Source organism: Sinocyclocheilus anshuiensis, unplaced genomic scaffold (genome assembly GCF_001515605.1).
Source record: "Sinocyclocheilus anshuiensis isolate Anshui unplaced genomic scaffold, SAMN03320099.WGS_v1.1 scaffold277, whole genome shotgun sequence".
In the NCBI taxonomy this organism is placed as follows: Eukaryota; Metazoa; Chordata; class Actinopteri; order Cypriniformes; family Cyprinidae; genus Sinocyclocheilus; species Sinocyclocheilus anshuiensis.
This window is the reverse complement of record NW_015536463.1, coordinates 34,592-46,752: the sequence shown is the minus strand read 5'-3', so window position 1 is coordinate 46,752 and position 12,161 is coordinate 34,592. Positions and strand designations below refer to the sequence as shown.

At 39.0% G+C, this 12,161-nt stretch overlaps 1 protein-coding gene across 1 annotated transcript; it reads left to right on the top strand.

Annotated features, from left to right (window-relative positions):
* The first annotated feature begins 8,646 nt into the window (after nt 1-8,646).
* On the top strand, nt 8,647-9,501 carry LOC107671379 (gamma-crystallin M2-like). The gene is made up of 3 exons (XM_016464611.1): nt 8,647-8,655; nt 8,839-9,085; nt 9,226-9,501. Exons 1-3 carry the CDS (start codon nt 8,647-8,649, stop codon nt 9,495-9,497), a joined length of 528 nt encoding a protein of 175 aa, XP_016320097.1. The 3' UTR covers nt 9,498-9,501.
* Nucleotides 9,502-12,161: the final 2,660 nt, after the last annotated feature.

The following is a 12,161-nucleotide window of genomic DNA, read 5'->3' as shown; positions in this document are numbered from 1 at the left end:
CTATAACATTATTGGAAAATGTTAAAGGTGATAATGAGAGGAAGACAGGGAAGAGACATAAGTGAAGAATTATCACATGCAGCCTTCTCGATCCTTAACCAGGGTGGGGGCTGGTCATCAGAACTACACCAGAATAACATATTTCTGATATTTGCAGCCCAATAATAAAACAAGAAGTTGGGTAGTGCTAAACCACCCAACTCCTTGGTTTTTTGTAAGATGCCTTTTCGTATTCTGGGAGTTTTCCCATTCCAGATGAACTGAGAAATAGAGCTATCCAAAGAGTGAAAGAAGCGCTTGAGAATAAAAACTGGTGTGCATTGAAAGAGATATAAAAATGTAGGCAGTATGTTCATTTTTATACAATTTATCCAACCTCCTAGGGAAAGAGGCAGTAAAGACTAACGTTGAAAATCTTTAGTCCTTTGATCCAGTAGAGGAGAGAAATTACAGTTAAAGAGATCAGAATAGTTTTTTAGTTATACAGATGCCCAGATAATTAAAATGATCTAACGATGTCTTAAACGGGAGTTTTGAAAGAGGATAAGCTATGGCCGCTGAGTTTATAGGCATTAGTTCACTCTTATGAAAATGTAGTTTATACCCTGAGACCTGTCCAAATTCCTCCAATAAAACTAAAGCTTGGGGTATGGATCTGTCTGGATCAGAGATAAAAAGCAAAAGATCATCGGCGTATAAAGACAGTTTATGCACAGAACCCCCCCCCTTGTGATCCCCATCATCTGACTGAACCTAAGGGCTACTGCCAAAGGTTCAATAGCAATGGCGAACAGTATGGGGGAGAGTGGACAGCCCTGCTGAGTACCACGTCGGAGAGGAAAATAGTCAGAATAGTCATTGTTGGTACGGACACGAGCTAAAGGAGAAGCATACAGAAGTTTAATCCAGGAAATAAATTTATTTCCAAATCCAAATCTTTTTAAAGTGTAGAACAAATAGGGCCACTCCACACAGTCAAATGCCTTCTCTGCATCCATCGAAATAACCAGCTCAGGAGTGGTAGATGTTGAAGGAGAGTACAATACATCAAATAGACGCCGGATGTTGTGGAAAGAGTGTCTTCCCTTAACAAACCCTGTTGGTCTGTAGAAATGATTGAAGGCAGAACAGCCTCTAGACGCCTTGCCAGCATCTTAGCGAATATTTTAACATCCACACATAACAAAGAAATAGGACAATAGTTACTACAAAGAAGCGGATCCTTGCCTTTCTTTAATATTAGTGAGATAGTGGCCTTTCTTAAAGTTTGGGGGTGTATGTCAGCTTGTAAGGATTCGTTAAACATGTTTAGAAGTAATGGGGAAAGTTTATCAGCAAATGCTTTAATAAATTCAATAGGCAGACCATCAGGCCCAGGGCATTTCCATCTGAGAGATGTCTCAGAGTCAATAGAAGGAATGTTTAGGGGGCTAAAAAAACATCAAATTCAGCCTCTTCAGATGAACACTCAGAAGCATACAATGAAGAATAAAAACTCCTTAATTGTTCATTAATAATTTGAGGGTTAATGGTTGTACCATCGATGGTATCGATCTGTAAGATATGTTGAGTTGAGACAGATTGTCGATTTTGGTGGGCCAATATTTTGCCTGGCTTATCTCCAGATTCATAATAATTATGACGAGACTCAAGTAATGCTTCGATTTCCCCATCAGCAGCCAATATATCAAATTCATACTTTTTAATAAGCAAATCTTTGAGAGGTTCAGGGTCAGGTGCGTCAGCGCATTTGGACTGTAAGTTAATCAAATCCCTAGAAATAGAGATGCCCCTTTCAGCAGTATTTTTTTCCCGAAAGGCAGAGTAGGAAATGATCTCTCCACGTAAATAGGCTTTGCATGCCTCCCAGATTGCTGATGCTGACATGTCTGGGTTAACATTAGTAGAAATGAAAAGATCAATGCGACTGTTAATGGTTTCAATGAAATCTGGGTCAGTAAGAAGAAATGAATTAAAGCGCCAAGGGGATCGTGTGAAAGATACACGTGGAAATGAGATATCCACTATGATGATAGCATGATCTGAAATTACTATATGACTATAAAAACAGATACAAACAGAAGAGAGCAACTTATTATCGATATGAAAGAGATCAATTCGAGAAAAGGTACCATGTACAGGAGAAAAAAAAGAAAACTGCTTATCACTGGGGTTGAAAAAGCACCATACATCCGAGACTGTATACTGCTCCATAAACAGTTGAATGATTTTAGATGATTTAGATTGAGAGAGGGGCTTATTGGAAGAACAATCAAGTGAGGGATCAAGACAGCAGTTGAAGTCTCCACCCAGAATAAGCTGTCTAGAAAATAAGTCTGGAAGAGAGAAAATAAAGCTTTTATAGAAATCCTCATTATCCCAATTTGGGTCATATACATTAGCTAAACTTAAAGTACTACCAAAGATTTTCCCAGTAACAATAATAAAGCAACCATTAGGATCCGATATAACTTTAGAAACAGATAGAGGTACAGATTTGTGCACTAGGATTGCAGTCCCATGAGCCTTACTTGAAAATGAAGAAGGGTAGAGTTGGCCTACCCAACCTTTACGAAGCTTCAGATGATCAGGTGGTTTAAGGTGGGTTTCCTGCAAAAAAGCCATTTTAGTGTTTAAACTGTGATCAAACACTTTATTGCGTTTCACAGGTGAATTCAATGCCTTCACATTCCAGCTGATAAATCTCAAAGCACCGCTGGATGCCGAACAGGTGTTACAATTTTGCATAAGTGTCTTTTAGAGGAAATAATCCAACAAAAATCTGCAGCCATGACAAATTCCCGAAAGCAAAATAGAAGGTGGTAGCACGCACATTAAACATACCAACCCCAAACTAGTTGCCGAAAAAAGAACAGCAACGAACAGCACTCTGATACAAAGATCAGTTTAGATGAATACTTCCTTGTACCAATCGCACTGCCCCCACAAAATAGATTTAAAGAACACATGTTAAACCTTATCAATCGAACATCTCAAAAGAAAACACAGAGACGTGAAACTAGAATTTATGCGAACTGCGCGGGCTGTATAACTATGTAGCAAAACTGCATTAATCTTACAGCAAAACCACCGTGCAAGGATACATACATATGTCAAGATTCAAAACTAAAAATGTACGGTACTCACGGAATTACAGTACATATTAAGGCGAGAATTATTAAAAAAATATATAATTAAAAAATAAAATAAAACTAAAAGAGGAGTCCTCACCGCAATAGTAGCAACAGCTCAACAAGTCATCAACAGTGTTGGGGGTAATGCATTACAAGTAACGCGAGTTACGTAATCAGATTTTTTTAAGTAACTAGTAAAATAATGCATTACTTTTTTAATTTACAAGAAAATATCTGAGTTACTTTTACTGTACTCGGCTCGCTGTTTCAATACGTCGGGGCTGTAGTCATCAAACATGCGAATCGGATGGCCCTTATAATGCAGGACGCCCCGTTTGCGAGCCTTGCAGATTACAAGGTCTTTAACTTGAAATCGGTGAAAACGCAAGATGACGGGCCGCGGTTTTCGCAGTCGATCTATCTCGGGGGGTGAAGTGAGGACCTCTGGACCAAGCACATCAATGAGCAATTGAGAGAAAAATGCTGATGGACGAGGGCCTTCAATCGATTCAGGTAATCCAATGATCCAAATGTTTTGACGTCTGCTGCATCCCTCCAGATCAGCTACTTTGTGTTAGAGCAGATCGTTGTCTTTCTGCAACGCGGAGTAGGGGCACTCAAGTTGCTGGAGCCGTTGGTCAACTGAAGTAGCATTAACTTCGAGAGAATCAATGCGTTGTCCGTGATCGTTAATAGTTGATTGAATGCTATCCAGCGTAGAAGCAAGGGACTCGAATAAGGATTTGAAATCGGCCGAAAGGACCGCTCTGTGTTCGTCCAGCAGCGCACTTATGTCAGCCATAGAAATCTGCTAGCGAGTTTTCCTTTAGCTTTAGACATGATACGGTGATCCAAACAATTACAGCCCGTTTATGAAACTTTGTTGGCACTACAGATGAGAAAAGAAAGGTTTAACAAGAAACTTAAAAATAAAACTGCGGGAGCGTGCTAAGTATGCGACTACTCTGCACACCCCATAACCACAAGTCTCGAGACTAATTTTAAAGTGAATTACATTACATGACAAATTTTACACACAACAATGTCAATTTTGACTGTTTTTGCTCTATTTTTTCAATAAAAATAGTGGGTCATGCTACCCGTATCTCAGCAACACAGAATGGTGTTTCGTTCCCAAATAATTCAGCGTTTGTGAACAAATCAGGTGAGTCAATGATTCAATGACCCATTCATAAACACAATGGTCACTTACTTTGTTCATAAATAAATCAGCCGGTTTGAAAAAAATGGTTGAATTAATAATGGGGGCAAAAACAAAAGTGTTGCATTTATAATTTTGTTCAGTGTATTTCTGTGTTCATAATGTTTTATTTACAATATTAAACTCATAACATTATTTATGCAATTGTAATTGCAATTTTGATAAATGCTAAGATGGATTTTGTTGATACTGATTTAATTTAATTGGTATAACAGCCTTGTGTATAGTGTTAATTAGAGTAATTAACTGTAACTATATTTTATAAATAATTATGAAAGGGGTACACAAAATGTCTTTGTACGGCCCTGCAAGGGAGGACAACCGATGAACAGCATCAGGGTTACGGGTGCCAAAGACTCATTGATGCAGGTGGAGAGTGAAGGCTAGCGCATCTGGTCCAATCACACAGAGGAGCTACAGAACTGTAGCTCAGTTTGTTGAAAAACATAATGCTGGGCATGACAGAAAGATGCCAGAAGACACTGTGCATTGCAGTTTGCTGATTTGGGGGCTAGGTAGTCACAGACTGGTCAGAGTGCCCATGATGACCCCTGTCTACTGTTGAAAGTGCAGTGGTGTTTCCTGATGGCAGTGGCCTCTTTCAGCAGTATAATGCACCCTGTCACACTACAAAAATTAGTCAGGAACAGCTTGAGGAACATAACAAAAAGTTCAAGGTGTTGCCTTGGCCTCCAAATTCCCCAGTTCTCAATCCAATTGAGCATCTATGGGATGTGCAGGACCAACAAATCTGGTCCATAGAGTCCCCACCTCCCAACTTGCAGGACTTAAAGGCAAGTCTCAATCTGCTGCTAATGTCTTGGTTCCAGATACCACAGGACACATTCAGAGGTCAAATAAAGTCCATGCTTTGATGCATCAGAGTTGTTTTGTCTGCACAATATTAGGCAGGTGGTTTTAATGCTACATCTGATCAATGTATACCAATAACTATTATTAATGATTATTAGTACTGGTGCACCCCCAGACAACTGCTCTTCTTCTTTACTCCCTCTACAGAAGTGACAGCACTTGTTGGGAACCGTTTGTCAAAATACTCAAGATGCAGATGATACCACAGTTATTGTCACACATCATGGACATAAAAACCTTTTTCAGACACAGTACAGTACAATACATTTAGAGAGACCCCCTGGAGTGAACTGGGGTTCATTGTCTTGCTCAACCACACAATGGTGATAGCTCAAAGCTTAGTACTTGGGTTGATCAAACCAGCTACCTTCCCCGGTAGAAATTTTACGTTCCCAGAACGTCCTCAGAACGTCGCCGCTGGTGTCAAGGACGTTGCCTAGTTGCGTCCCCAGAACGTTCTGAGATGGTCACGATGTCGAGTTCTTTAAAGGGTTGGGGGACGTTATTTGGAGGACCTTCACAGAACATTCAGGACGTTCTACAGTATGAAAACATTGCATTCACTGCAGTAGTGTTCGTTGCTAATCAAAGAAAAGACAAAACGGGCACAAAAAGAAAAGACAACTGTAAAAAGTTAGTTAATTAATTAATAACTTACATTATTATAAAAACAACAGAAAATAAACAAAAATTCTGATCCACAAACCTTTGTTTAATCTTTGCCTGGTCAGTTAAAAACGTAAAATATTGAATTAATTAATTTAATTTAATTAATTAATCTTTTATATCAATTGGAATTTAAATTGTTAATCGCTGAAAATATTATCCAGATTATCATCCGAACCACTCCCGCATTTTTTTTCTTTTAAAAACCCGCATCATTCAAACGACGCACCTCACCAGAAACACTGCATGCCGCAATCTGTGACGAGGCAGGCGAGGACCAATGAGCGTTCGATTTTACTGCCGTAGTTATTTCGTAAAGGACCGAAATAAGCAAGGAAATTACCATTTTAGTAACAACATAGCATTACAAAAAATATTTTGGGTCGCTAATCCCACTCCTACCTTTAAACCTAACCACAGCCATTTCTTTCAGTAACCTTATGCTATAAATAAAAGCATGACGGACAGACAAATGCAATCCCAATAATTTACTGCAAAAACGTCAAAAACATTACCAAAAATAGTCCAAATTATGCGTTGCAGCCACAGGTAAAATACTATAGTTTTGTGTGAGGTACAGAGCAGAATTTAAAATGTTAATCGCTGAAAATATTATCCAGATTATCATCCGAACCACTCCCGCATTTTTTTTCTTTTAAAAACCCGCATCATTCAAACGACGCACCTCACCAGAAACACTGCATGCCGCAATCTGTGACGAGGCAGGCGAGGACCAATGAGCGTTCGATTTTACTGCCGTAGTTATTTGAAGCGGCAAATTTTGAATTTTGAACGAGCACGTCAGCGCGGGCTGTTTATACAGTAGCTGAGGATAGATGAAGATCACTGAATAAACGGTTGAATTTGGGTTTGTTCCTCGCAGTCGTATGAATTCAGAAGACTTGGATTACAGTGCACGAATAAAATTGATTCCTTGTAATTATGTTGCGTTTTTGGTGTGTTTTATGGTTCTATTGTCAGTCACAGCATGGCTTTTATGTTCCACGGCAAACAAAATAAATATTTCATTAAAAATGGAACTTAAATAATTACATAAATGTTATTAATTTTGTAGTCTTGTTGAACATTGTATTCTTCAAAAAGAGTTGACAGCAGAAATCACACAGAACAGACCGAAATATTATTTCATATTAAGTAAATGAGTAAACTTAATTTAATAAATGCACTTGAAAACTTCTTGCCTTGGTATGACAACAAATATAATAAAAATGTTAATGCCGCGATTGCAATATTCATAAGGATTTATGTTAAGCTATTGCTTAGATGCTGTAAACGTCAGTATATTTCAGTGTCTATGCAAACATAAGTATCTATGTTTAGTAGAACCCCATTTTACATAAAATAGATACAAATTCTCATGAGATCATGTTGCTAAACTTTAATACTCACTTTAGCAAGGTATGTTCACAACATTATTTCAGATAAGTAGTAATGGAATGTTTGCTTCTTTTTCAGAAATCTATTATTACAATTACTTTCCAGGATTGATAATTATATTAGCAGACACAACGTTACTCACCGTAGAAGAATCTTGTTGGCTCTCTGCTGGTGAAGAAAAAATAAAAAATCCTCAGTCTGGTTTAACGGATGCTGGGATGAATAGATCCCTCCACTCTGCTCCCACTTTGTGGTTGGTTTAAAAAGCAAGGTATCCAGTGGTCCACAAATATAGGGAAATGACAAATCGTTTTTTAGGATAGGATAGGATTTACTAATACACACATTATATATATATATACATATATAATGAGAATTTAGCATTTCACCTATAAGTGAAATGGGGGTCACCGTGATTTTGCCAAGTAAGCCATGTTTTTGGATCAACATCTTTTGATGATCCTGGATCAACATTATTGTCCAAAAATATAGACTTAGCCCAATCCCTACCCCTAAACCTAACCCTACCCATAATTTATTCCTAAAATCAGTGGGAAATGATAGCTGATTAACAACGGTGTAGAAGCACCTAATGGGGGGGGGGGGGGGTGACTATGCAATCAGTGCTTGTTTTTTGTTTTTGTTGACAAAAATGTCTTTATTTTAGTTATTTAATCTCAACACATTCATTCTTTTTTGTCCAATTTACTCTGAAAAATAACATTTTGTTGGGCAATAATGTGCAAAATTAAAGTGTTTCAGACCAAACCTTTTAAACACGGTAACACTTCACTTGTGCCTGGGTCCTAAAACCCTGCAGAGGCATATTCTGCAATAACAACCAGCTGGATGTACTCTATCCCTTACATATACTGTATCAAAATATAATTGATTGACAGGTATCAATAGATTGCTACTACCAGTTTCCTAAGGGTGTGCAAAATGGAAAATTCCAGGAAAAAACAGGAAAAAATAAATAAATAAATAAAATCATTAAATTCATGTTCATCGCATAGTGTATAAGTTGCCTTACCACTGAACAGTGTTTTGTAAATAAGCATTTTTTTAATATTAAGTAATTTACATGTACAGTTAATTCTATATCATTTCAAATCTAAAAAGGAAATTGTGTGGCCCACTCACAAAAGTACCACTCATGCTGACAAATATCCCTATAGATCTCACTTTGCATTAGGACCTCCATGTATTTTTACTGGGTCAGGAGCTTACTCACTAAACTTACTAATGCAGGGCACATATTCTTTGGTATAAAAGTGAGCGCAACAAACAGACTGTGTCAGTGTAGCTGGCAGATCCACTCAGTCCTGAGGAGCAACTTGCACAACTGTGACCATGGGCAGAGTAAGTTATGCGATCTAAAGTTGCAACAACTTGCAAACTGAAAATACTTAAAATAAAAAAACTGTTTAATGAGATTATGTAATGCATAAAGTTATCTTATAAAATCATATAGAATGCATAAATGCAACAAATTTTCCTAATGAAAAACTTTAAATCAATATAATAATAACTTGGACTTTTCAGGTTATCTTCTACGAGGACAGGAACTTCCAGGGTCGCTCTTATGAGTGCATGAGCGACTGTGCTGACTTGCACTCCTACATGAGCCGCTGTCACTCTTGCAGAGTGGAGAGTGGATGTTGGATGATGTACGATCATCCCAATTACATGGGAAATCAGTATTTCTTTAGGAGGGGCGAATACGCTGATTACATCTCTATGTTTGGAATGAGTGAATGCATCAGGTCCTGCCGTATGATCCCTATGATGAGTTCTACGAACATTTGAATGCATTTGCAAATGTTATCATCATAGTACATGAGAAAGTAAACACATTTGGGCTTCTTTATATTTGATCCCAAAAGTTCAGCCTGTTAAACATAAATATAATTGCCTTCTCTTCCACTACAGTACAGGGGATCCTACAGAATGAGGAAGAGAAGAGGGAGAACTTCATGGGTCAGATGTACGAGATGATGGATGATTGTGACAGCACCATGGACCGTTACCGCATGTCTCACTGCCAGTCCTGTCATGTGATGGACGGCCACTGGCTCTTCTATGAGCAGCCCCACTACAAAGGCAGAATGTGGTACTTCAGGCCTGGAGAGTACAGGAGCTTCAGCAATATGGGTGGCATGAGATTCATGAGCATGAGGCGTATCATGGATTCTTGTTACTAGTGTTCCAGTGTTTCAATAAAATTTGTCTAAATTAATTTTTGACTACTGTTTTTATGATTTTTTTTATACTGATACCATGGACAGGAAGCATATTTCATCTTCTCTGACAAGAACAGTGATAAATTAATACATTTTACTATTACACTAACATTAAAACAAAATGCATGTGGAAGACTTCAAATAACATGCAGTTTATGAATATTTTAATTTTCATAAAGAACATGAGAATTTATATTTTTCTTTATATATGTTTTCAGTCCATATTTTATTAGTCTGTTTTTTAATGTTCATTAACAAATTTGTTTCACAATTTAACACCAATAAAAATAATGATTTAGAAAATACAGATACTACAAATACTTTATCCACTTACTAAAATAACATTCTGTCCAATAAAATTATGTATGGATATTTTAAATCAAAATAATATCATGCCATGTACATAGAGTGAATATCATACCACTACAATAGCCATAGTGAGATTTCAAATGAGCGGAGAGTCTGATTGCTTTTTTCCAGAATCATTTAGTTAAAAAATGACATATATATTATGACATCATATTTGGATAATGATTATTTTTTAGTGCAACCTCTGCACAAACATTCTCCCTTTGCTGACTATATGACACATCCAGTGAATTCTATCCAAATAATTGTATTACTTTAAAAACCTGACTAAAATCTATTAAGTGTCTAGTTATCTAGATGTTTGTAATTGGATTTACTGGTGGGGGGGAAAAACCTGGTTACAGCTTGAGTCCCTTTGTACACAGTTGGCCCTATGGTTAATCCCAGGACGATCAAAATGTTTGATGGTATGTTGTATTTGAACACACCTTCATAGTAAACTCAGCTTCTGTTTATAGAGACATGCTCCATGCCTGAATAATTCAAGTCTAATACATTTTCACAAAACACAGCAGCAGAATATGGTTGTCAGCCCTGTATTTGAGAAGAAGAAAATGCAGTAAACAGTAAAACTATTTGCGCTACAAACCAGAGTGTTTATGATCAGAAAATACCAGATACCAGTTTGAAAAATCAAGTAGTAATGGGCTGTTAAAGTAACTGGAAGTGGATGACATTAGAACCCTTGCACATTCATGTTAAAAATGGTCATGCCCACTTTTACATAAAAAATAAAGGGGTGGTAACAATATACTTCATTCCATTGACTTCCATTTATACACAGGTGAATGCTGTAGAATGGAAGAACATTTCACTGCATTCCAAAATTGAAGTATAGGGTACTCTGAGCTGCAGAGTTATATCACGTGAAGAAGATTGCTACTGTATGGCACAGCGTTACCTCTTAGTGCACTTAGTGAACTGCACTGAAAAACAAGGGGGACACAGTTATAAGCTGTGTGTCATCTGACGAAATTTCAGGTTTCTCTGGATGTCTGGAGCACACTAGCATGATCTGGTACCAGATTCAGATAGCCAAGAGGAAGGAGAAAGACCTCAATGTAATTTTCTTTGATCTGGCAAATGCATTTGGTTCTGTTTCCCATAGCATCCTTTGGGCTGCTTTTGATTTCTTCAAAACACCAGAGTGCATCACAAACTTGGTAAAACTAACGTAACCTCGGTTCCCTGAGATACGGGAACGAGTACTGCGTCTTGCTTAAGACGCATATGGGAAAAAGCCTTTTTTCTCCTGAACTGAAGCCTATTTAATTCACGCAGTGAAACTGCACAGCCATTGGTTCGTGCAGGGCTTTAAAAATGAACCAATGGCGCGGCAGCGGAGCTGCACGAGCCTATGGCGACGAAGCCCGCCAAAGCCCGCCAGAATGGGCGGGGCATCTGGCTATATCAGCGGGCGCTCGCCACAGGATTCTCAGGTTTACTTCGACTGAAGCGACGACTGAGTCGTGCAGCTACATAGCACGGCCAGCAACGCAGTACTCGTTCCCGTATCTCAGGGAACCGAGGTTACGTTAGTAACCGAGTACGTTCCCTTTCGATACTTCACTCGTACTGCGTCTTGCTTAAGACGCATATGGGAACAGTCCAATCACGCCGTGCTAATGTAGTGGAACGACTAAAGGTATAACTTCCATAAGCAACCAATGCTTATAGAGAAGTCAACAATAACCCAAGGCTAAGCGGGCTGAGCTTTCTAGGTCACACCCGGCCTGGTTAATCGTTCCAGAGTAGACCACGCCGCTGAAGCGCGGGGGTCTTCGAGCGAATTGGAGTGAATATCCTCGCTTTATTATGCCCATAACCCATTCCGACACCCCGGGGATGGCCTGCCAGGCCTCGGCCCACGTGACGAGGGGTTGAATTAACTCGGGTGACTGTCCGCATGGGGGCAGAACACGTACGAGTGATGGAAGAGGAAGTTTGCTCTCTTTTTGAAAATGTTTGTTTTATTATTTTTGGGCGCATGAACGGGCCCGTTGTTTGCACAAAACACATTTCCCTCTGTACCCAGAGCTGAACGGGGTGTCAAAGAGGTGTAAGAGAGGCTGCTTGAGGGGCGGTCTGGCCGTGGCGAGATCTGACCCCATCCTCTTCCTGTCTCGTGGATCAGGATGACGCCTGAGGCGCTGGATCCAACGCAATCTTGGGTCGGGGTCTCTGGCGCTTAGGAGGAGGGTAGCGTCTGGCCGAACGAGAGCGTCCCCGCGTCTGCTGCGCTTTAGCGGGCTGAAC